Raw genomic sequence first — 25,880 nt, 5'->3', positions numbered from 1 at the left:
CACACACACACACACAAAGAAAGATTGAGGAGGTGTAGAGTTGGGGAGGGGGAGGGGCAGTCCAGTCATTAAAAAAAGAGACAGTTCTCAAACTGAGCAAAGAGTACAGAAGCGTAAACAAACTTAAAAACAGTGAATCAGAATCCTCCCATATAACCCTATTACTGTTTTTTTTTTCAAGGATAATTGGTTTTGAGCAATTTTCTTACTTTACTTTCCAAGTGTCTCCCTCCCAGAAGCCAACTCTCCTGAAACTAAGGGAAACTACAAAGTACAGAGCGTGACTGTGAGGCCTTTGCCGGAAGCTACATTACATTTGCTTAACCTCTTGGCCTCTTAAATCTGCTTGCTTAAATAAACAAAACCCAGAAACAGCGTGTTCTTTGGCCCTGAGTTATTTTGAGCACTGCCTGAGTGCTACCTAAGATGCAAAGTTACCTGGCCAGTTTGTTACTACACAATCTGTGTCTGGAAGCGGAAGGAAAATGGTGTTCTGGTTGTCACTTGGCTTTGTCTGTCATAAGGTCTACACCTGGCCCATGGGTGTCATTGCCTTACCTGTCCACACTCCATACCTGGCCAATGAAGAGGTTACAAAACTCTCGCAGTAAAACTATAACCCGAGCAGGGGTGTTATAAAACTTGGAATGGCTCCAGATGAGACAGATGGTGTGAAACAACGGGGCAACCAGTATTTGGGTCTGTGGGAATTCCGCCTCCTGGAGGCCTTGGATGTGCCTCCTCAGAGGTCTTAGGTGAAGTTCCACATCTCGGGCTTCAAGAAGAGCTGAAAAAGGGAAGTGCCATTCACGTCACACAGTGGGTTTTGTTTGTCTGTTTGTTTGTTTTTTAAATTAAAAACACTTTACAAGCCCAGGACAGCTGCCACCCAACACTTATATGCTGTTTCCTGCAGCCTACACGTGAGCAGTCTGGAGGGCTCAGACCGCCCGTTTGTAACTCAACCTCCCTGGAGAGTTCTGGTCTAGTTACTCACAGACCATAAGTAATTGTGACTGAAGACCCAGGGGGGAGGAAACCTCCGAGTTTAAAGACCTTAGGGGAATAAAGCATCTGCTGTATTGTACGCAGTCGTCACCTCACAGAGGATGACAAGCTTCCCTAGGATGCTCAGCCAGGCACAGCGCACCATCTTACCCCAGTTTCCTATGGGTAACTGATGCAACAAATAGGAAACCTTATCTACTGAGGTCTGGCTAAAGTTATGAGGCATGGTGACGAGAAAGGTTTGGCACCAAGGAGGAGGTGTGATGACACAGTGCCATGGCTGATCTAAATGTCACTAGACCCACACTATATGAAGTCTAATTTTAATAGAAACTTTTATTGGAATAGAAACCATGCTAAGCATGTAAGAGTTAAGGAGAGATGCCTGACTTTGATCCAGAAACTGTCTTCTAACCCAAAAACAGGTTGTGGGTTGCATTTAAAGGTGAGGAACAAAGCTAAGCTTGGCCTTTTGACCTTATCTCCAAGGGGTCACGTCAAAGACAAATAATAAAATCCCGCTGACCTTTGTCACTCACCCCCACTGATGAACTTGGCAAATGACCAACTCAGCCCTCCACCTAGTAATAAAGCCTCGAGAGGGGGATCACCAGCCATTTTCTCTTCCACATTGTGCTGAGATCGTGTGCACTTGTCGATGTTAGAAGTTACATAACCGCACCCCAGTTAAGCGCCCTTCACATGTGCTAAGCATGCCTGCTGGCTTCAGTCTGAAAGATGCCTTTGACATGACTCTTCCACCTCTAGATGACCGCGGGTTCGAGCCACTGAAAAGTGCTTTTCTCTGAACCCAGGTCGTGCGCTCACTACGTTCTGCAGACCCCTAGGACTCATCCCTACGTCCACACGAAGCATTTATCTTATATCAACAGAACAAAATATCGTCTGCTTTCATTTACTGAGGGCAAAAATGCAAGGCGCCCAGTGCTTCATGCAGATGTACACAAAGCCTCCTCCATGCAGCGGCTCTCGGGGAGAGACACCCCTGTTCATCACAGTTGGAGTGGGGGCGGTGGGCAGCACCTAACCTAAATCATGACACGAGTGAGACACACTGCCATATGTCTCCCAGGAAGTCCACCAGGGAGGTGTGGAGAGGACACTCTGGCCGCTGGGAAACCAGAAACCCAGCAACCTCCAGGTGGTTAATAAACTGAGACAGAGCTGGCGTTCAGATCTAGGGAGCTACTCTTAACCAGACCTCCCCATCTTTCTAAACACAATGCTTGGAGCAAATGTAAAAACAGACATTTCAGTGTGGATTTCAGTTACTTCCACATGGCACACAGGGGAATAAAAGTGGTCTAATGTTGGAAACAAGCAAAACGCAAAACAGTTATTTGCTAATAGCAGGACACTCCGGTCAGTGCCGTACCACCTCACTTCCTTAAACACGGACAAGCCAAGTCAGGGAAGTGGAGGATGCTGTCATCTTTGCAAGGCCTACAGGAGAGCCCTGAGGACAAGCGCCAGGAGAGAATGTTAGCTGCATACCTTCTCACAGTTTCTCTGCTCTATGGGCCTAATCTTCACCAAAACATGCATGGTGCATATCAGTCAAGGAATCAGAAAGCAAGGCCACGGTGAATCCCTAGCTCACTCACAGCCCAGGTGCAGGCTGAAACCTCTCCTAAAGGTGTGCCCTCTCATGTACACCCCCCAGCTAAGCTTCACCTGCAGCTGTGGCTGCCCCCCCAGCTAAGCTTCACCTGCAGCTGTGGCTGCCCCCCCCCAGCTAAGCTTCACCTGCAGCTATGGCTCCCCCCCCCCAGCTAAGCTTCCCCTGCAGCTGTGGCTGCCCCCCCCCAGCTAAGCTTCCCCTGCAGCTGTGACTGCCCCCCCCCAGCTAAGCTTCACCTGCAGCTGTGGCTGCCCCCCCCCCAGCTAAGCTTCACCTGCAGCTGTGGCTGCCCCCCCAGCTAAGTTTCACCTGCAGCTGTGGCTCCCCCCCCCCCCAGCTAAGCTTCACCTGCAGCTATGGCTCCCCCCCCCCCAGCTAAGCTTCACCTGCAGCTGTGGCTGCCCCCCCCCCACCGCTCTCCCCACCCAGCTAAGTTTCACCTGCAGCTGTGGCTGCCCCCACCCAGCTAAGTTTCCCCTGCAGCTGTGGCTGCCCCCCCCCCCCCCCAGCTAAGCTTCACCTGCAGCTGTGGCTGGGCCACCAGATGGCAGATGCACCGAAGAGGGTTTGTGACCTCTGAGAAGCAAAGTTGAGGGCCAGAGACAAAGCTGCCCTCAGGAGAAACCGTGCTCTTGCTCATGTGCACACCACGAGTGGCGAGCAGACGTCAAGGGAGCCGAGGCAAATGCGTTTAAGTAAAAATAGGCCGTGCTGGTGCCAGGCCCAGGGAGGAGGGCTTGTCGGGGCGGGGCGGGGCAGGGTGGGGCAGGGGTGGCAATGGGGGTGGTGGTAGGGGAGTGGGGGGTGTCTTACCATTCTCTACAGTGGTGAAGATGCCCTTCAGAGCAGGAAAATAGCTGCTCTGCCTTGTTCTCAGTATCTTAACCATCTTGAGGACAACAGGATCCTGAAGCTAAAGTGGGGGGAAAATGCTTGAATAAATACACAGGTCATATTACTAAATAAATCTACTCTCTAATGAAACCACTCACACAATATGCACAACATTTTAATTACATTTATTTTCTTTTATGTTTGGATATGTATATATAGGCATGTGTGGAGGTCAGAGGTCAGCTTGCTGGTGTCACTTTTCTCCTTTTACCGTGTGGGCACTGGGATCAAACTGAGGACGTCAGGCTTGCAACCAAGTGCCTTTCCCTGCTGAGCCACCTTACTGTGGCTATGAGCTGTATTTGAGATTCAAGGGCATATTAGTTTCCAGGTGAAAAGTAAGTTTAAAATATGTGTTTTCAAAGGTCTGTATTTTATTTTGCATTTAGTGTTTCCAAAAAGTGAGTTTACATAGTATACATATAAGCTATTAAGGATCTGTTTCAGAAAATCTCCAATCAAGAGATACATGAACGAACACCATAGTTTTCAGAATATTTTTGTCAGTCAGTCAACAGGAAGCACCTAACAGAGAGACCAAAGTTAGTTCTTCATGGTCAAGCAACAGCCCGCTCCTCTCCTAGTCAAGCTGACCGTAGTGATGATTGTGCTGGCTAGTTATGGCACAGTCTAGAGTCGCCCAGGAAGAGGGGCTCTCAATGGAGACAAAGGCAAGTAGGATTTGCCCATCTGCAAAGTCTGCAATGCCTTTCCTCACTCAGTGACTGACGTGGGAGGGCTCAGCTCACTGTAGGTGGGGCTAATGGTGCTGGGTGCTATAAAAAAGCAGACTGTGCAAGCCACAGAGAGCAAGTCAGTAAGCAGCAGCCCTCTATGACCTGCGCACCAGCTCCTGCCATGACGTCCTTGGATGAGGGACTGCAAGCTCTAAGATGCCGTCTCCAGCCTTCTCCCATGGGACCACTCTCCCAGTGATCTCAGATGCTACCAGAATATCCTCACAAGGCAACGAGTCTCCACCCTCAGTGACTTAGAATGCACTTCCTGTGGGCAGCAATGCTTAGTTGAGAAAAGTGCAGACTCCTCAGTTGTATAAGACTGTTAGACTCTCACAATAGCCAGATAATTTGATTTAAAAACAGCCCCAGCATCCTCTACTCACTTGATGGTATATGCATTTCAGGTTATCAAGCCGCATAGCCCAGAAGTCCAGCTCTGTCTCAGGCGTTGGGTGGAGGCCGCTCAACAGGGGCTGCGCTGAATCTTTTTCTATAACTTCTTGGATCTGATGAGACCATTTAATGACTACAGATTCAATGGCATGGAGTATTCTCCTCTCATCTGATTGTAGCCTATAAACATTATATGATTAATAAAAGCATCCAACAGTGACTTTATCCAAGCCCTGTACAAGGTCATACCAGTTAGCTCTCTAGTGTGGAGCGGGGAGGAGCTCACAGGATCTCCCTCGCCCTACATGAGGTGCTGTTGCCAGTTGACAGCTTCTAGGAAGGCAGAGACGGCTTTTACAGTTGTGGCTCCTGGAGGCTGACCATGCTCCCATGGGTGGCCCCACACCCATGAGTATACATTGGTAGCATAAACTGGACTCAGTGGGTTACTAGGAGAAGAAGCAGAAGCAGCAGCAGAAGGAGGAGGAGGAGGAAGAGAAGAGAAGAAGAAGAGGAGGAGAAGGAGAAGGAAGAGGAAGAAGAAGAAAAGGAAGAAGAGGAAGAGGAGGAGGAAGAGGAAGAAGAGGAAGAGGAGGAGGAGGAAGAAGAAGAGGAGGAGGAGGAGGAGGAAGAGGAGGAAGAGGAGGAGGAGGAGGAGGAGGAAGAGGAGGAGAATCATCCAGGACCAGAAGTTGGGAGAGGACCAGGAAGAGAAAGGAGAACTAGTGGGAATAATAGAAATGGTTATGCTAAAAATACATTGGGTGGAATTCTCAAAGGATAAAATTACTGTATTTAAAAAAGAACTGATAAATGAAAGCTGGGGAGACCTCTCAGCAGCTGAAAATGCTTGCTGCTCTTCTAGAAGACCAGAGTTTGGTTCCTAGCACACACGTCAGATGGTTTATAACCATGTGTGACTTCAGGTCCTATACCCAAATACAAGTACACAAACACGCATAATTAATATAAAATAGTAATAATAAAATTAACAGAAAATTACCATAATTTTAAACCCCATTTTTCCTAGAGGAATATTTCTGAGATTATGAATAATTGCTAGTTTTCCTTAGACAGTATTCTTGAGGGACGAGGGTGCACCTCAGGTGGTAGAGCGCTGGCCCAGAATGCACAAAACCCAGTTGTGGTGTTGATGCCAGATCCCAGCACGTGGACGTGAAGGCAGGAGGACCACAAGTCAAAGGTCACCCATAGCCATGTAAGTAAGTTTGAGACCAACCTGGGCTGCACAAGACCCTGTTTCAAAAAATATATACCTTACAGGATATACAATAAATTTTAAAGCTAAATGTTTAAAGTAGCTATTTTGCTAATGGTTTGAGAGACGTGGTGCTCTGTGGGGATGCTAGACCTCCATGTTAACACACGTCACTCACCTGGTCACTGAGTAATGTTGATCTAGGTCAATAGTCTCTGCAATCGTAGGAATTGGTAGGTGAGTCCTTCTTGACATTTTGCCCCTAAAAATATGCATCTTATTTTTCATGACTTCTATGTGATGTTCCATATCTTGTGAAATAAAACACGACCAGGATTTATGATTGTTCTTATTGGACAGAATCGGGACTAATATCTAGAGAAAGAGCGACATTTTTGACGCAGTTGATTAGCAGACAGTGGAGTACCTGTGACATTTTTGTTGTTGCTGTATAACATTTTCTTGTCAACAAAAACTGCTCAATTCCATAAATAACCTTGATGGTACCAAAACTACAAGGAGCGGACCAAGCCAGCTGTCCATTGACACTGAAACACCGAGCTCTAGGCTTCTGTCAAAGCTTGCCTCTCATGTGTCCACTCATCCAGCATTTTCCGTTTATTTCAATAACTCGAATACCTCAGCACATACGTGAACTCACAATTGAGTGAAGTTTCTTAATGCAAGATGAGCCATGTGGGCTGATGTGCTGACAGAAATGACCTCTCTGAGTCACATGGAGCCCGGTAGAGAGCTCAGGCTGCCTGGCTGCCCAGTGCATCAAAGTTTGGGTAAGCACAGAGAGATTCACTCAACCACAGGGACCCTTCTAGAACTCCTCTTTCACAGCATGAGGAGCATCAGCAAAGCCAGCTGTGTGAAGACATGTAAATATTTGCTGCTGGCCGGGGGTTTCGGCTCCACAGGATGAACCGCTTGCTGTGGGAGTGCGGGAGCCAGAGCTTAAATCCCCAGAACTCATGGGCAGCGAGCAGCGGATGTGGCAGAGAAGTGGGAGGGAAGAAAGCGGTTCCTCCTCATGGTCACAGCGCCCGCTGGACGTCCAGCTTCACTGTGTCTATTTACAGTCTCTGTGCTCAATGGCCTTGGGGCGTGGAGGAAGGGCCTAGAAACTGTGCCCTTCCACACAATAACTCCCACAACTAGAAGCCCATTCTGACGAGTATAAAAACAGGGTACACACCAGCACTGAAAGCGACAGGGTATTAGAAAGCCCCCTTGCCAGGAATGTCATTTGGCCTGTGTCTTCAAAGGGCCAAAGTAAAGCAGGTACCATAATCTGTATACTCACGTTTTCTCCCAATGCTGTGTTGGAATCCTAGCCTTTAAACCCATGGCATTAGGAGGCATTGCCAGTGTCAGGTGGCCAACCCACCTAGGAAATTGGATCGATGTGCTGGCACTCAGGGAGGCAGAGGCAGGAGGATCTGTGTGAGTTTGAGGCCACCCAGGGCTACACAGAGAAACCTGTCTCAAAACAAACAAACAAACAAACAAAAAAACAAAGAAAAAAAGGAGGGGGAGCTCATTTGCTCCTTTCGTCATATGGGTACATGTGGGTACACTTACAGCCAGAAAATGAGCCCTATAGGCAAATTCAAACTTGCCAGCAGTCTGATCTCAGACTCCCAACCCTCAGGGCTGTAAGAATGAACCTCTGGTTTGTACAGGAAACTCAGTCTACTGTGTTTTTCTACAGCAGCTCCACCTGAGTCACCAAGCGCTATCTAAGTCAAGGTCACCACTGCTGTACCGACCTAAGGACCTAAGCAAGCCGGGACGGAGGAAGTCAGGACAGGAACTCAAGCAGGGCAGGGACCTGGAGGCAGGAGCTGATGCAGAGGCCATGGAGGGATGCTGCCTACTGGCTTGCTTCTCACAGCCTGCTCGGCCTGCTTTCTCATAGAACCCAGGACCGCCAGCCCAGGGCTGGCACCACCCACCATGGCCTCAGCCCTCCCTCATCAACCATCAATTAAGAGAATGCCTTACATTCAGATGGATCTTATGGAGTCATTTTTCTAACTGAAATTCCTTCTTTTCAGATAATTCTAACTTGTGTCAGCTGACACAAAACTAACAAAAGCACACACTCCAAATTACTCACCTCCTCATATGAGGATTAACTACAAGGAAGGGCAAAAGGGAGAGGCTCTGGAAGGTCAGAGGTTCAACGTTAGCCCGGAAAGCTAACTGCATCGCTGGTGGAGATCTGAGGAAGGAAGGCGTGTGGCTCGAACACAGAGAAGCTGGCTGGAGGGGTCTGAGTCCCCCTTGCACGCCGCTGAGAGCTGCCGTCCAGCAGCCAGTCACATGCAAGCTGCATGCGTGCCCTCAGCCAATCCTGGGGAGGTTTGTCCAACACACCTATGTCACTTATGCCACAGGCGTGGTGTCCTTGCTTTTTTTGTTTTTTTGTTTTTCTGCCCAACATTAAACTCAAATGAAACAAAAACATAAAGGCAGGAAAGCAGAAAGGGGATTATCTGAGAAGCATGGGGGGGGGGGGTAATAAATAGTGAGCTTGATCACAGCATATAGAAAACGTCCCAATAAAACCCAGTTCATTATAATTAATATGTTTTAATAAAAAATTAACCTCGAATCGTGGGATGGCTTATGCCTCCTATGGATATACACATTTTCATTCAAAATATATCGTAAAGGTTACGGGAATTCTGGTACAGGACCAATTCAGAGAAATATTGGAAGCGTTTCCAAGTTTTCCCACTGCATTTTGCAAGTCGCAGCTCACAGAGTAAGAACTCACCGTGTTCCACATGGCCCTGCCAACCCCCTTCAAAAGGCAGGGAAACCCAACCACTGTTGTTTCAAACTCTGCTGAGTCTTACAGAAGACTCATTGTAGTAAAAGCGTATTGAGTGCCTGCTTCATGCCAAAAACTGCGCCAAGTACCAAGCATAGAGACTCCCCACACACAACCAGCTAAAACGGGCAGGGGGCCCCTCAGCAGAGCATGGGACCCAGGGGTAGCCTGAAGACAGCAAGAAAGGGCCTCCCTCCAGGAAGACAGCAAGAGAGACACTGTGGGTTGAGGAGGAGAGGTAGAGGTGTTTGCCATGGCGAGCACAGCCAGTAACAGCTTAAACACGGCCTCAGCAGGAGCGCACTGATTACTGGGGTCCAACTGAAAAACCAGACCCAGGAACTGACCTTGTATACAAATGCTTAGCTCCCGGTTCCCAATGTTGCTGCTCACAGGAAGCCGCCTGGAAACCTCGAACCACTCCAGCCTCTCTCAGAGGGCAGGAGTTCTGAAGTAACCAGTAAGAGGGGTTGGTTTCAAAGTTCCCCACACCCTCCCCGCACCAGGTGAGTCTAAGACCCAGCAAAGCCTGAGAGTTACCTGTCTCATCCTACGGAGCCTGGGCATCTTAATGCGCTCATCCCAAATGTCTGTGAGCAAACAGCTTTGTGTGAGAAACCACGCAGGCCCAGGCCAACTGAGTATGCACTGACAAGGCATCAAAGTAGCGGGCAGCCATGTTAAAGTGCCACTGATCGTTTCACGGAGTGGGTTGGTCTGTGTTTTTTGTTTTGTTTTGTTTTTTTCTGTTTGTTTGTTTGTTACTGTGACAAGATCCCTAAGATAGAGGAGGAAGAAAGGCTTCCTTTGACTCCTGTTTTGGAGTTCTGTCCTTGGGATGTTGGTCCTGTCTGTCTCAGGCCTCATCCACAAGAGCCAATAGTGGTGAAAGACACTCATCTCAGAGAGAACGGGCAGGAACTGGGGGGGGGGGGGGCAAGGGGCTGAGGGTGGGGATGTGTAGGAGGGGGGCGTGGTACCCACAGCCCCTCAGTGGCCAGCCCTCAGTGACTTCATTCCACCCAAGAGGCCTCACCTTTTGTCAAAGCTGAAGTTGAAGCCTTTAACAAGCCCACCAGAGCCAACCTACAGCGCAGGGAAAAGGGGGTTTTCCGCTCTCTGACCTGAGTGAAACCCCACTTATCTACTACTTTCTATCAGGAATTTAGAAAATGGGTGGCATCAGTTTCCCAAAGTGTAAGCTCCTTTCAACCCTGGATATAATAATGCCTTAAACCTGCAGCTAACTGACAGAACCTAGTCTGTTCAAGTTGGCAGGTAAGTGCTTCCAGTGTTTTGAAAGGAGTAAGGAAGGGTGGGGGGGGGGGAGAGAGAGAGAGAGAGAGACGAAGGGAGGAATGGCCTGACAAGTAACAGCCAGTCGGAATTAGTGATAGTGGCTGAGCAGACAAAGCAAGCTAAAAGTGATGGCTCCTTCACCTGGCCAGAGACACGGCTGGCTTTTCTACACGCTCTTCTTTTTAAATAGCCAGGCTCTGCTCAGCTAGTGCCAGGTGTCTAGACGTGAAAGGAACGTCTATTCGCCTGCTTCAGTTGTTGTGTCAGAGGCTTGCTGGCTCTGCGTGCTAACCTCGGCCTAGTCCTGGAAGGGGCTAGCCTCTGCACAATCTTACCCAGGCCTAGAACGTCTTCAGCCTCTGAGACTTCCTGCTGAATAAGCTCACCTTCGTCCTCATTCTCTGGCTCAATCTGCCTTTAACCTCTCCCTCTCCTCCCTCTCTCCCTCTCTCCTTCTCCTTCTCCTTCCCCTCCCCTCCCCTGCCTCCCCTCATCTCTCTCTCTCTCTCTCTCCCTCTCCCCCTTCCCCCCATCTCTCCTCTGCTTTGCCCCTTAGGTAGCTTCCCTTTCCTCTCTGTATTCTATCAAATCTTTCTGATTCATCACTTTATTTTTTTCCTGACACTCAATTAGACATCACCTTCAATCACAGGCACTTCCTTCTACAAACAAACTTTACCTTTATCTTCACTGTCTGGAATTAAAAGTGTGTACCACCACGCCTGGACCTAAGCTTTTTTTTTTTTATGTTAAAGTTGCTCTATACCAGGCTGGCCTTGAACTCAGATCTGCTTGCCTCTGTCTCCTGGATTAAAGGCATGTCTGTATTCCAGCCAGACCCCACAGACCTAGAAGGTCTTTGGGTGTGATCTCTTGCCAGAGCAGCCATGTCCTGAATTTAAATTCCTCTACAATTTGCCCCTTTCTGTTTAAGCTAAAAGCTGTACACAGTTAACTCAGATATTAAAGACAGATCAGCCAGTACCTCCTCTAGGAACACAGTTAGATGTGTGAGCAGCGATGACGGCAGCTCTCCAAAGAAAACCGCTTGGGAGAAGCCATTTTCTCCCACGTTTTCAGTCATCTTCTTGGCGAGATAAACCAGCTTGTGCTTCACATCTCTTGGAATCTGGAACAAGAGCAAAATAATTAGCTCAAGTTCACGTTGTTAACAAGCAGGGCTTGCTGCACCCCACTTGCAGACAGGCTTCGGACAGAAAGAGGTAAAACTCTGGCACCTGGCCACGTTTACAAAAGAGGTTTCTCTGTTGCTCTTCCATGTCCTGTAAAGATGACATACTCTTTCTTTCTTTCTTTCTTTCTTTCTTTCTTTTAAAAAATATCACTTTCAAAGACGTGTCCATTACGCCAGATCAGCATACACAGTAGGAACCTCATTAACAAAAGAATGTTTCAATCCCAGTGAGGTTCTCTGATAATATGTCTCTTGATTGGAAATAAGCCAAACTGAGGCAGTGACAAGACAAAAGGGGTTAATTTGTATTTCTGTCCAAGAGGTAAAGAACCAAAGTGTTTAGCCAAGATAGTTTAACATTCCTGTAACTGTTGAGCCACTGTTGGTAAACACTACTCTATTTAGCTACTGTGTTTTGAGAGCTTAAGGTTTCTTGACTTGTATGACAAAGCTTTTTTTTTTTTAAGTTATAGCTACAGGAATAGCAAAACAAAGACATCCAAGTTATAGCTACAGGAATAGCAAAACAAAGACATCCAACCTCGCAAAACCGTAATGCAACCTTCCTGAGAGCCTGCTTCACACCTCTTCTAATGACCACATGAACCCCAGGCCCAGCGTGCTGAAGGTAACACATCAGGTAAGGGCTCCAAATTCAGAAAGGAAAAGAAACCAGAGGAAAGCAGTTTTATGTACTCTCCAGAGCACAACTCTGGTACAAACAGGTGTGGAGTTACTCCTTTGGAAAGCAACATTGAGGCTCAAGGGCTCAACTGTTAAGATGTTGATTTCCCAGCACCCACAAGGTGGTAACCACAACCATCAGTAACTCCAGCTCCAGGGAAGCCCACATCCCTCTTCCGACCTCCATGGGCACCAAGCACACACATGGTGCACAGACACACATGCAGGCAAACATGCATACACATAAAAATCAAATAAGTATTTTTAGAAGAATATGTCTTCTAAAAAATAATTTATAACTTAACTATTAAGATAATGCTCCTTGAAATTATTAATAATTTAACTTACACAACAAAAATGTTTATTCCGTGTTTTAAATGACACCAGCTAGTTTTGTTTGGTTGTGTTGTTTTGGGTTTATATTTTTGTTTGTTTGGGGATTTATTTATTTATTTACTTATTTGTGGTTTTAACAAGGTCTCATCATGTAGCCCCGGATGTCCTGCTATGTCGAACAGAAATCTCACAGAGATGCTGCCTCTCTACCTCTCAAGTAGCCAGGAAGCATCGCTTTTTTTTTTTTTTTGAGAGAGAGAGAGAGAGCGAGAGAGAGAGAGAGAGAGAGAGAGAGAGAGAGAGAGAGAGAGAGAGAGAGAGAGAGAGCCCAATTATTTCTTCCCGGGATAAAATGTAGTTGGCAAATACTGCGATAAAATATTTAAGCCTTAAGGGCTTTGCCAAATACTTTGCTATCATTGTTTAAAAGGATTCGACTGTGGAGTTCCCACAGGGGATCGAAACAGAAGTTATTTGGCCCAGAAAGTTCTCCTGTCACCAAATGCCTAGGCATCACAGGCTGCTTTAGTTTTCTTTCTTACTTTCTTTCTTTCTTTCTTTTTTGAGGGTTTTTTTTTATTATTATTATTTTCAGGTTACATCCTGTTTGTTATCCCTTCATTTATTTCATTCTTCCCTCTTTCACCCTAATCCCCTCCCCTAGACCTCTGACAGAAGGGGACCTCCTCCCCCACCATATGACCACAAATAGTTTTCTTACATCGTTTTATATAACTAACTCCACGGGCATGCATCCCTTCCAGGAAACTAGCCTACAGCCTCTTCTGTAGAGCTGGTGCACTCGGGGACGTGGACTTCTGTATAGTCCAAGTCTCCTTAAAGCCTCTGCAGCCGAGGTCCCTCTCAAGTCCCGCCTTACCTCGGGGGAAGCCGAGAGCTGCCCCGCGGCCGCGACACTAAACACCAGGCTGGCTGGACCTGTGCTCTCCAGAAAGTCCCCGAGGGCTCGCCGGTGGTCCTCGCTCTCCAGGTACTGGCTCCACGCCTCCTCCCCGAGCGCCAACGCCTGGCGCAGCCGGCCTCCCACGAAGCGCACCCGCGGGTCCAGGGCAAAGCGCTGCGCTCTCCGTGCGGCCGCCACCTCTTCGTCCTCCTCCTCCTCGTCTTCCAGATCCGAGGGGCTGAGACGCAGCACAGTCCTTTCTTCCTGGGCTGCCATCTCCCGTGTACCACAGAGGCGCCCACCGTCCTCTGCGATCCCAGAGCAGGCGCCCGCTGCTTCTCCGCGCACAGCAAGAAGCTTTGGAGCCAAGGTGGCCGGGACCGCAGCGCGTCCCGTTACCAGGGAGACGGCGGCCCCGCCCCAGGCCCGGAGTGAAGGAGGAGCGAGTGTCCTGGGCCACCCTGCAAGCCGCAGGCAGAGCCTGGGAAATCATGCCAGGGAACTATCCGATTTCTCTACTTTCGCTTCCTGTGCATCTTGGGGCTCCCAGAAATGCTCCAGGACTAGTTAGCGGCTCTCGATTCATCAGTACCTTCTTGAACAGATATTCCTGCTAAATTCGCCACCCTGGCTAGATCATCTAATCCCTAGAAAGCCGGGGCTAAGTGCTCAATGTTTAACTATGGGCGAAATATGCCCCCAAAGTAGTTAAGTACCAAGAAATGCTGGAACCTCGTTGCCAGCTTTAAATTCCTTTGAGAACATTATCCCAGTATAAAATAAAATAAAATAAAATAAAATAAAATAAAATAAAACGAATATCTCTACTTAATTGTCCTAGTTGTCAAAGTCCAAGATCTAAGCATCACAAATCCTGATTCCCATCTTCAGACCCCAAAATAGATCGCAAAGCACTTTTTTTAAAGGCCAAATGTCCTGAAAGCGCTCTAGAGTTGAGGGGAAGAAGAGTTCTATCTCAGAGGAGGAACGCTGGCCTGGCGGAGCACACCCTGGCTTCCACCCCAAGTGCCAAGAAATCATTATCTGTCATTCGCTGATAGCGTCATTAATAAAGTAGTCAGAATTTTGAGGGGGCAGGGTCTTTGAACTAAACAGGTTTTACCCATTGACTTTCTGTATCGTTATTCATTAGAAAATAAACATTTTAACCACCGTCTTTCCCACACAAGGTGCTGAAGGAGTATTGCCCTTGATGATCCATCCGTGTACGTTTATAGTAAGACTCGAACACTCTTACAGTCTTCCTTTGGGGATATTGCCTCTCAAGGGCATCTATAGGCTTTTCTGGTTATATTATCAGATTCTTGGATTTAAATATGTTTCTGGAAAACGTTCCTAAAGATGTCACCGCCATTATCAATCAAGTCTGCCTTGTGGTCTTTTGGGAGTGTCCAGATGCTAAGTGTAGGAGACTAACAGTGAGTTTATATCCACTCGACCTTATATTCCAAGTTTGCATAGTCCTAATTCTGGTTCCAAGGAGACCTTTTGTAAATAACAGTTCAATTAAATTGAGGAGATGTGCAGTGTGAGAGGCTGGGGAAGTCATGTGGAGGTGAGAGTGAAAGGCAGGCAACAGAAGCAATTACGGCTGCCAAAGTGAGTCCACTTTAGCAGTTGCAGGAAGCATGGTGAACTCTGCCTTATACAATGTGGATCCTGGGTACAGAGCTGTTGTCTCTGACTGAGTCCGTGGAGTATGGGACACTGTGGTAGGAGACTCACTTTCTCATCCCTTGGTTACAGAAACCGATTATGTTTGACTGCTGCTCTCAACCACGAAGTGTACCGGTCTTCACTGGTAGCAAAGATTTGCCAAACGTCAACATCACACCTCGCATGCTCTTCCGGCCGTTGGCCAGCCAGCTTCCTCGCGTATCTTCACCAGCATCGGCGAGGACTATGATGAGAGGGCGCTTCCATCTCTCACCACGGAGATCCTCAAGTCAGTGGTGGCTTCGATGCTGGAGAATTGATTACCCAGTGAGACCTGGTCTCCAGGCAGGTGAGTGATGACCTCCCAGAGAGAGCGGAGACATTTGAGCTCATCCTGGGTGGAGTGGGTGTTCCAGACACATCTGACCTTCGGGAAGGAGTTCACACAAGCAGTGGAAGCCGAACAGGTTGCTCAGCAGGGAGCAGAGAGGGCCAGCTTTGTGGTGGAAAAGGCTGAGCAGCTCCAAGGCAGCTGAGCTGATCGCCTACTCACTGGCCACAGCCGGTGATGGCCTGATTGAGCTGTGAGAGGAGGACATTGTGTACCAGCTCTCCTCGCTGCTACCAGAACATCACCTGCCTGCCAGCGCAGTGGTCGGTGCTCCCCCAGCATCCCCAGTGAGTCCTCCCTTCTCAGGCCAACCAGGCCACAGCCTCCATCACTCCAAATGATGCCTTCCTTCTGGCCCACACCAGAAATCACTGTGAAATTTCATGATTGGCTTAAACTGAAGGAAATGAGTGTAAAAATCACCCATGATGTCTACTATAAAATGAAAAAGAAAACTGAGGAGCTGGTTTCTGGGCCGGAACACTAGCCTTGGGGGCCTGACTACCCTAACTGTATCCCTAGAACTCACATAAAAGCCCAGTACAAGCAGTGTGTGTCTTCAGCCCAGCACTTCTAAGATGAGACGGGAGGCTGAGACAGGAGTCGACCGGAAGCTCACAAACATGCCAGCCTGGAATACCCAGACCAGAAGCTGCTTCAATAAGGTGAGAAGAACTCTACAACATTGTCCCCTCTGACCTGTGACATGTGCCTGCCACACACATCATACACACATGTTCACTTGAGCAATAAATGTATTTATTAAAACAAAAAGCAAATTAAATTGTAAGTCAATAAACTACTTTCCATGGAGGGGGTGGGGAGAACATTGTTGAACAAAAGTGCTAATGTTAAAGGCGTGGTGGCGCACGCCTTTAATCCCAGCACTCGGGAGGCAGAGGCAGGCGGATCGCTGTGAGTTCGAGGCCAGCCTGGTCTACAAAGTGAGTCCAGGACAGTCAAGGCTACACAGAGAGACCCTGTCTCCAAAAACCAAAAAAAAAAAAGTAATTTTCAAGTACTTAAATATAACAATGTAACAAGTGACTATGTAGCAAGAAGTCGCCTCACTAGTGGGGTGACCGGAGCAGGGACAGTGCGTTTGGAGAGAAGCTAGACGCCAGTCTAGATACAGTATTCATTGAGACCAATGCAATTTTAACTTGTCACTGGGTTTTTCTCCAACAGAATAGTTTCTTTTTCAGAAAGAATTTATATCCATATATCTACAAATAAAAACACAACTTCACAGAGTTTGTGTCTCCTGTTGGCCAGAGATGTTAAGAAGTGCATTTCCCTAGACCATTGCTTAGAAAGGCATGCTTGTTTCCAAAAGTGTACCAAGTATGACTCAAAAGTACCAACCAGGGACCACTCTGAGTCCACCGGTTGCTCAAAAAGACCTTTTTAAAACACCTACTGGGTGCCATTCCTTGCCTTGTGCTGAGTACAGTGCGCACGCGCACTAAGCTTCTGCCCTCACAGCACTGGGCTAAGCTAGACCTACGCTGGCTGGCTGCGCTGAGGCTAGTCCAGCCCGGTTTGCCTTCTACTTCTGTCAGGCGATAGAGGTGCCACCAAGCAAGTCATTTACACTCTGGGTGCCTCAGTTTCTTCACCTCAGCACACACGTCCTCGCTGGCCTTCCCTTGAGAAGAGTTCACATTAATATTCACGGAAAGTCGTTTTGGTCGTGGGAGTTGCTTCAGTTATGGGATGTGAGCAGACGTAAGGCAGGCTCCAGACAGGTTTGCATGGGGAAGCCTGTCTCTTGTGCTTCTGTCATTGTCATGAGGAGAACACTCTCAACTAGCCTTCTGGTACCCGTGAACCAATCTCTTAGCCCTTTTCGCACTCCCATTGGACCTCCTGTCTTCCCAATGAGCTCCCTCCAATTTTCATATATATATATGAAATTTTGCTGTGACCCACCACCCTTAATTAGGGTTGTTTGCTTGGGCACGAGTGAAAGGTTATTTGATCCAGCAAGGACAACTTAGCAGAGATTGTCCACTAAAAAACATGACTCGCTCCCCCTCCAGAAACCATTAGCTGCCTGTGGGTGCTCAGGGAGGATGGAGCGTCATACGTTCCTCCCCTGTGGATGATGGCTGTTGTGGCCTAGGCTTGCGCAGGTAGCCAGGAGTGTACGACAGCCATGTCCTGTCCAGACAGTGTTTTACAGCACTCCTTCCCTCCCTACCGCTCCTAACGTTCTCTCAGCCCCCGTCTTACACAGTGTTTCCTGAGCCTGGGTGTGGAGGCCGGGGGTTGGCATAGATGTCTTGTTTAGGGCAGAGCTCTCACCTGTGGTCTATATTAACTGTTGTTCGCTGCAGACAGAAGCTTCTCTGACCCAGGCCGAGGGCAGTCTAACTATGGGTTTACGTAAATATTTAGAAGGTGGTTTAATAAGGGTCCATTTAGCTTATACATTCGTATTACTGGTCTGTGTCCTTGCTGGATCAGTCCAGCTCCTCCACCTTGTCAAGCTCAGATGCTCTGTCCCCTGCCTGATCACTCTGCTGCTGAGAGTTCCCACGATGCCTTTCATCTGACTCGCTGTGTTTGTACCTCCTGACATTTCAGTTTGTCTTTCTTCAGTATTTCCTTCTCTGTGTTGAATTCCCTTTCACGGTTTGCACTGCCATGCTCCTTTTCTTCAGCTCTGTGTGTTCTTGACCAGCAGTTTATTTTCCCCTTTCATTTCTTCTGAGTTCTCTCTCTCAGATTCCACCTAACTCGCACCAACGAGGTGGCGTGCTGTAGGCTCGGCTAAGTTCCTCAGGCGTAAGTTAAGCTGCCTGGGTTTTTCATGTCTCTCGCATTTCCTCATTAGGGCTTATTTCGTTGCGTGTGTTCTCTTCTGCAGTCAGCTGCATCCTTCCAGTGGTGAGACTCGAGTGGGACCTTGGTATGGCGGACAGTGCATAAAACGCTCCTCAGCCGAGAACGTCAAATGCCCGTGGTGGACGCTGCCATATTCTCTGACTGGAATCTTAACCGCAAGAACAAACACAGCAATTGTACTAACCAAATCACCCCAGTGGCCCCTTTGACCCCAATAACTGTTAAAGAATAAACAGTAAGGGACGGAGTGGTATTTACCTGGATTTTACTGACTAGGGTTATGTGTTGGTGGGGAGGTGAGGACACGGACACACACTAGATTTACTTTGAAAAAGTCAAAGCGGGAAAAACTGCCGGGAAGAGGAAGCCAGGCATCTGGTAGAACCTACACATTTTACAACGAGTTAAAGCTGTAGGAGGGTGTGACAAAGAGGTGAAAGGACAAGGGAAGAAGAATGAGAGAAAGGGGGAGAGACTTAGCAACGGACGCGGAGGCGAAATGGAGTGAACAGTGCAGTACACAGGGCCTGGGGGTAGAACGGGCAGGAAAGCATCAACAGCCATCCTAGACCCTACCTGAGTACCAAGGGAGCGCAAGGAATTAAACGAATACTTAGGGACTGAACTGCTGGCACAGCTTTGCTGAGTTCAGAGGTAAAGTCCCCACACCTCACAGGTGCGGGCGGGCGTGGGGGGATTTTGTGCAGTTCACTCGGAGCCCTCGCACCACCTTGGCTTTTTATCTCTCCGCCCAGCATTTGTAAGAAGCGTCATTTCTAGCTCCATGTCGTTTTCTCTCTCACCCGGGCATCTTGAGTCCCCCGGTTTGGTGCCGGATTCGCGATGACTTGCGGCTGGGCCCCAGGTCCCAGCACCCTCATCTGTTTCCTCTGTAGAGCTCTTCCTGTGTCAGTTTATCTGCAGACCTCGGAGGACACGAGCATACACCGTGTATTATCTCGAGTGTTTTATTTGACAGGTAATCCGCCATCTCGCCCGGAAGTCCCACTCTCTGCTTCTGGACTCCTGCTCTAAGTTTTAGTGGAACTCATGGCCACCCAAGCCACACAGTTTATTGCCAAGTTTCCCTTGGAGCTAACGCGAAGTGGAAGTCTTCGAGACATATAACGTTTGTGCCTGGCTTCTTAGCCTCGGCCCCCTTTCCCACTTCTCTTTCCAGTTTGCTGTCAAGAATACAATTATGGAACGCTAAAGCCATGTTTGATCGTGCAAAATACATTAAGCATATGGAAAGATGCTGCGCCTTCCTCACAAACCGAAAAGGCAAAAGACAGAGTTTCTCTGTGTAGCCTTGGCTGTCCTGGACTCTTTGTAGACCAGGATGGACTCTAACAGAGAGCTGCCTGTCTCTGCCTCCCTGAGTGCTGGGATTACAAGTGTGCACCACTGTGCCGGGCTCAATACTATTATTTTTATTTTTTTAAATTTCTTATTAGTTCTTTGAGTTTCATTTAACATGTGTTTTTTTCTTTTTCATATCGATCTCCTCCCCTAATACTTCCAAGGTCCACTTTCCCCTCCCGACTCCACGGGGCAGTTTTGTGCCTTATTTCTCTTTTCATCTATGGAGAGCATTTATGCAGAGCAAATACTCTTGGATGTGCGGTCTTAAACTCAAGCATGGTTGACTAATCTAGGGCAACACTCTTAGAGACAATGACAACAGGCATTAGCTCTACAGGTACGGGTGGGACTTCAACCCTAGCTCCCTCCCCATCTTTCATCTATATGTGCGGTTGGAGCCTCTCTGGGTTTATATGTGCAGCTGCTGAGCTGTGTCCAGAAGGCAGTTTCCTCCAGTGATGCAGCCCCTCTGACTCTCACGGTCTTTCTACCACCTCTTCTGCAATGAGGTCACTACAGGGACTCACACCCATCACTACAGGCACTCACACCCATCACTACAGGCATCTCACACCCATCACTACAGGTACTCACATCCATCACTACAGGCATCTCACACCCATCACTACAGGCATCTCACACCCATCACTACAGGCACTCACACCCATCACTACAGGCATCTCACACCCATCACTACAGGCACTCACACCCATCACTACAGGCATCTCACACCCATCACTACAGGCATCTCACACCCATCACTACAGGCATCTCACACCCATCACTACAGGCATCTCACACCCATCACTACAGGCATCTCACTCACACCCATCACTACAGGCATCTCACACCCATCACTACAGGCACTCACACCCATCACTACAGGCATCTCACACCCATCACTACAGGCATCTCACACCCATCACTACAGGCATCTCACTCACACCCATCACTACAGGCATCTCACACCCATCACTACAGGCATCTCACACCCATCACTACAGGCACTCACACCTGTTACTACAGGCATCTCACACCCATCACTACAGGCACTCACACTCATCACTACAGGCATCTCACACCCATCACTACAGGTACTCACACCTGTTACTACAGGCATCTCACCCATCACTACAGGTACTCATTCGCATCACTACAGGCACTCACATCCATCACTACAGGAACTCACACCCATCACTACAGGAACTCACACCCATCACTACAGGAACTCACACCCATCACTACAGGAACTCACACCAATCACTACAGGAACTCACACCTATCAATAGAGGAACTCACACCCATCACTACAGGCAGTCTCCATACCACAAGCTGTTATACTAAAGCAGCTGCATGTGGCGCAGTGGAGGTTGGTTAGATACAGTGTGTAACAGTGGAGCAACATGCAACTAGACAGAAGAACAAGCCTGTGTTCACATGCATCCCGGGCTGCTTTCTAGGATACCTTTGCACAGAAAAAGAAAGAGAGACGAATGAGTGTAGTTTCTGCCATCGATGAAAGCGGGATATTGTAATATAGCATTTGCCTATATTTTGTCTTAATAAATGTAACAGAATAATCCCCAAACTAAAATACAAAAGTGTTTATACATGGGTCAGGAAGAAGGAAGACAGGCTTTCAACATACTTTGTATAATGATTTGGCAGCACCTAAAGATACAAAAGCTTAAACTTTGAACCAAAATCTATAAAAATCTAATGTAAAATGGCACCAATGCATTGTGTGTTGAGTCCGTGGGGAACCAGATGGAATGGTTTCAATTGTAGAATTTACAGTAGCAGTTAGATAATGTGTCCCTGACGTAGCTCTAACCCAAGGACAGGCAGAAGTGCACAAAGCCACAATAACATACCATTTAAGAGGTTTTGCCCACAACTGTGCTGTTGATAGTCTTGTTGGGAGGCTGCGCATGTGTTGTGAACATGCTGCGGTCACAGGCTGGCGTCTCCAGCACTCACACGTTGTTCATAAGGGAATGCTCCTCGGGGACTGAGGACCAAGTAGAGGCAGAAGGTGGACAGTCATGCAGTTGCAAGAAAAGCCGTGCTCTTATCCTCATGGAGCTCTTTCAGTGGAGGCTAGGGAACCAACCACACCGTCAGGGCTCTCCAGCCTCAAGTACGGCAGCCTTTGGATGTGAGTTCACTTGGCCAGGAGAGTGCACACTTGGGTAATATTGTGGCCCAGGGCAGGCTTCAGTTGTGGGACACCAGCCAGCAACATTTTTAATTGGTAGAAATACCATGATATTATTGCCAGTGTGTGTGTGTGTGTGTGTGTGTGTGTGTGTGTGTGTGTTTATGCCAGGGTGTGTGTGTGTGTGTGTGTGTGTGTCTATGCCAGGGTGGGTGGGTGTGTGTCTATGCCAGTGTGTGTGTGTGTGTGTGTGTGTGTGTGTCTATGCCAGGGTGTGTATGTGTGTCTATGCCAGTGTGTGTATGTGTGTGTCTATGCCAGTATGTGTGTGTGTGTCTATGCCAGTGTGTGTATGTGTGTGTGTGTGTCTATGCCTGTGTGTGTGTGTGCACCCTCCACACAAAAGCAAATGAATTGAAAATTGTAACTGCATTGAGATTCCACCTCACGTCAGTGGAATAGCCAGAACCAAGAAGAGAAGGGGGAGTGACTGCAGGGGCCCTGAGGTTGGTTCCCAGAACCCACACCCGGTGGCTCACAGCTAGCTGAAACTCTAGCTCCAGGAGTTGCGGCCTGCGTGGGCCTGCGTGCACACTGTGCACACACAAGTGAGTAGGCACCTACACATAAATACAAATTGTTGTTTTAGTGTTTGCAAGGATGGCGCTGGAGTGGGGAGTGAACCTTCACACTCAGTTGGTGGCAATGTATATGGGCGCAGCCACTACGGAAAGGTAAAGAAACGTCCCAACTAAAGGTATACCAGGTGCGGTGGAACGTTATTGTGATATCAGCACTAGAGAGGTGGAGCTAGGAGGATGGGTGTTCAAGTCTAACCTCACATACATAACACGTCCAAGGCCAGTTTAGGCTACAGGAAACTCTGAATCAAAAACCAAACACTAGCTGGGCACGGAGGCACACGCCTGTCATCCCAGCACTTGGGAGGCAGAGGCAGATGGATCTCTAAGTTCAAGGCCAGCCTGGTCTACAAATGGAGTCCAGGACAGCCAAGGCTACACAGAGAAACCCTGTCTTGAAAAAAACCCAACAAACCATAAACAACAACAACAAAAACAAAACTATCCCCCAAATACTACCATCACCACTACACACACACACACACACACACACTCACCCACATATATGCACATGTGCATATCTCATGCACACACAAATATATATACCACATACACAGAGAAAAAAAGAAAGATAATAGCATAAGATAAACGATGGTAAATTGAAAATTCTTCATACCTGGTTTTGAAATTAAGGTTTCAATATAAACTCATATTGTATTTTATCTTTTAAAAATTATTGCTTAGTTTAAAATTAGAAACAAGTGGGGTGTTGACATGATAATTACTTAAGAGTGGGAGGAAGCTGAAAACACTTTCAGGAAGTGTCTGTACAAATGGTTGGAGGTGCTTTTGAGGAGGCAGTGGTGACGATGTCAGATCTTACAAAGGGATAGCAGTAGTTCAGAGCTCTTGCTGCTCCGTCGGAGGACTGGGGTTCTGTTCCCAGCACCTACACTATGTTGGCTCAACACCACCTGTAACTCCAGATCCAGGGGATCCAGCTCCCCCTTCTGGACTCTGTGAGTACTGCATACTCATGCTGCACAGACATGCGAGCGCCCGCGCACGCACGCACGCACACACACGCGCGCGCGCACACACACACACACACACACACACACACACACACACACACACACACACACACGATGAGACTCAGAAGGAACAGCCTTGTAAGGCAGCAGATTATCTGGTAGCCCTGTCACCTGCATCCGGAGGGATGCGGATAGCTAGTGAGTGGGTGACTTAGGTAGGGGTGTTTCCAAAGGCTGCTCGGTTTCTTCCCACATACAGTGAAAGGAACAGATGGATGAGGAAGAGGGCAGAAGCCAGCACGGGCAGCACACTGTCGCCCCATGCCTCTGCTGTGGGTCAGCTGCGGACCTATGCCTAGGAAAAAGAAGCTGAACGGAGGTGGGGCGCAAAGGCGTGGGGCGCAAAGGCGCGGTAACGCTTCCATCCCTCGCCCCAAGCCCGGTGGCAGCGTGCCCGGCCTAACGAAGTCTGAGGCTTAACTAGACCGGACAGCCTCTCGCCATCACCACCAGTGCTGTGTGACAGACAACAATAATCTCATTCTGAAGGATAGGTGGGGACATGCAGGGACACGCTGAGGCCTGAGCTGGAGCCAACAATCAAGCAGGCACTGGGACACTCTCTGGTGAAGCGGTCCCGGCATGAGCTCAGCTGTTGAGGGACTTAAAGCCTACAGGGCTCAGAGGGCAGCCACAGCAGGAACACTCCAGACCAGGCTGACCTAGTGACCTTGCCCCCCCCCATGCCCCCCCCATCCCCCCCCCCCCCGCACATGCATGCGCATGGGCGCACGCGGGAGCGGGTACACACACACTCTCTCACACTCACACTAGAGACCAGAAGGGAAAATGCCAACAACCAACCAACAGAACCAGATTCTGGTCTGACAAGGTGTCCAGATTCTCAGGAGGAGGTGTAAATAATTAGGAGTAATTGTTATAAAGTTTCTGATAGAAAAGATCAGAAAGTAATTTGATCAAAGTGATAAAACCAGGTTTTTTTTTATTTGTTTGTTTGTTTTTGTTTTGTTTTGTTTTTTAAGTCATGGCAGTGCGGAAGCAAAGCACCCACGCTGTATAAAGAGCGCCCACAAGAGCCAACACAGTTAGTGAACTTGAAAACAGCTCAACGGAAAGACACCCACGGCCCCACGCTGCACAGTGATGCTAGTCTCAGGGTCAGAAGTGGAACCTGGATAGAGAAAAGAGAACTACTAAGAAGAAATGTTTTTGTTTGCTTGTTTGTTTTGTTTTGTTTTGTTAAATAACAGCTGAGACATTCTTCTGAAATTAACAAATGTCAAACCACAGATTAAACAAACAAACAAACAAACAAACAAACCCCAGAGGACACCAAGCAAGGAAGACACCAAGCAAATCAGGATAAAGCAACAAGCCACCATGTAGGTGCGTCCCACTCAACCTGCAGAAGATGAAAGGTGCAAAGAACACCTTGGGAACAACCAGAGGTTAAGGTCAAAGATGGAAAGAAGCCAGGCGAGGTGGCGCACGCCTTTAATCCCACCACTCACTCAGGAGGTAGAGGCAGGTGGATCGCTGTGAGTTTGAGGCCAGTCTGGTCTACAGAGTGAGTCCAGGACAGCCAAGGCTACACAGAAAAACCCTGCCTCAAACAAAACAAAACAAAACAAAAACAAAAAACAAAACCCAAAAAACAAAAAACCAAACCAACCAAAAAAAAAAAAAAAAGAAAAGAAAAGAAAAGAAAAGGAAAGGAGAGAGTTGTATAGACTTCTCTGTGCCAGAAAAGAACGGGGGCACGTGGGTAAGGGGCTGAAAGGAAAGAACACAAATTCAACGGAAGCTCTCCTGTGTCACATTTAGGGTTCTGCCAGGGATCAGAAGCAGTTGAGTGAACATATACGTACAAGGGGGCTTATTAGATTGACTTCTACAAGCCAGGCTGCGGATCCAACAATGACTGTGCACTAGAAATGTTGAGAACCTGGTAGCCGTGCAATGTCCAAGGCTGCTGCCTCAGTAGAGAGATCCTGAAGAGGCGAGTGTCTGCAGTCCATGTCGCGGAAAGCCACAGAAGCTAGGTTCTCGTGTCTTCGGAGGGCGGCAACAGTAAGATAGACACACCCACTGGGTGTGAGAAGCAAAGATCCTCACTTCATAATGAGGGGACTGGGGGACCCAGAGTAATGAAAGTGAGCAGTTCGTTCACGACCTTCTGAAGCTCAGAGCAAGCCTAGAGAAAGGGTCGCATGGCTGCTTTGCGGAGCTGGCGAAGGGCAAGAAAGCAGAAGTGGAAAATAATCTAATATTGTGTCTACTTCCTGTCAGACAGGAAGCATTGCTTTCTGCTGCTGCTGTTCACAGAAAACCCAGGGCCAGCAGCTGGTGACACACGGCAAAGATGTCTGCAGTCCTCGAGAACTTTGAATGTATGGGACGTATTGGCAACGCAAGGCCAAGACTGAGAGATAAGGATGGGTTATTTTCAGTTCCCCTCTCCCCAGTGACTCAGCAGTTACAGTGTCGCCATGGCTAAAGACTGCCTTTTGTCCCTGCCCTTAGGCGACAGTGTCCTGCCAGATTAGGGAAGGTCTTTGAGTCTCTGCTATCAGAGAATACTACAAACTGGCTAGTTTGTAAAGAATAAAAGTTTGTTTGGCTCAATGTTGTTCCAGAATTG

At 48.1% G+C, this 25,880-nt stretch overlaps 1 protein-coding gene and 1 pseudogene across 5 annotated transcripts in view; one reads left to right on the top strand and one right to left on the bottom strand.

Annotated features, from left to right (window-relative positions):
- The window catches only part of DNAH11 (dynein axonemal heavy chain 11), a 296,286-nt gene extending 282,791 nt beyond the window's left edge, over positions 1-13,495 (bottom strand). For 3 of the 4 annotated variants that reach the window (XM_084791554.1, XM_084791555.1, XM_084791557.1), the window contains exons 1-6: positions 13,139-13,495; positions 11,029-11,172; positions 6,075-6,271; positions 4,668-4,857; positions 3,464-3,563; positions 576-787 (exon numbers count right to left, since the gene is read on the bottom strand). In XM_084791554.1, coding sequence (XP_084647680.1) covers positions 576-787; positions 3,464-3,563; positions 4,668-4,857; positions 6,075-6,271; positions 11,029-11,172; positions 13,139-13,438 — 1,143 coding nt within the window. In that variant the 5' untranslated portion in view covers positions 13,439-13,495. Of the gene's footprint in view, positions 1-575; positions 788-3,463; positions 3,564-4,667; positions 4,858-6,074; positions 6,272-11,028; positions 11,173-13,138 lie in introns of those variants that run through there. The other variant, XM_084791556.1, reaches the window with a different exon arrangement.
- A 1,004-nt stretch (positions 13,496-14,499) lies between these two features.
- Positions 14,500-15,572, top strand: LOC311603373 (prohibitin 1-like; annotated as a pseudogene). The gene is made up of 2 exons: positions 14,500-14,587; positions 14,798-15,572. The product of its transcript is annotated as a prohibitin 1-like (transcript).
- Positions 15,573-25,880: the final 10,308 nt, after the last annotated feature.

The sequence above is a fragment of the Acomys minous genome (genome assembly GCF_964271855.1).
Source record: "Acomys minous genome assembly, chromosome: 8".
Classification (NCBI taxonomy): domain Eukaryota; kingdom Metazoa; phylum Chordata; class Mammalia; order Rodentia; family Muridae; genus Acomys; species Acomys minous.
Note: the sequence above shows the minus strand (reverse complement) of the source record. Positions and strands in the feature narration are given on the sequence as shown.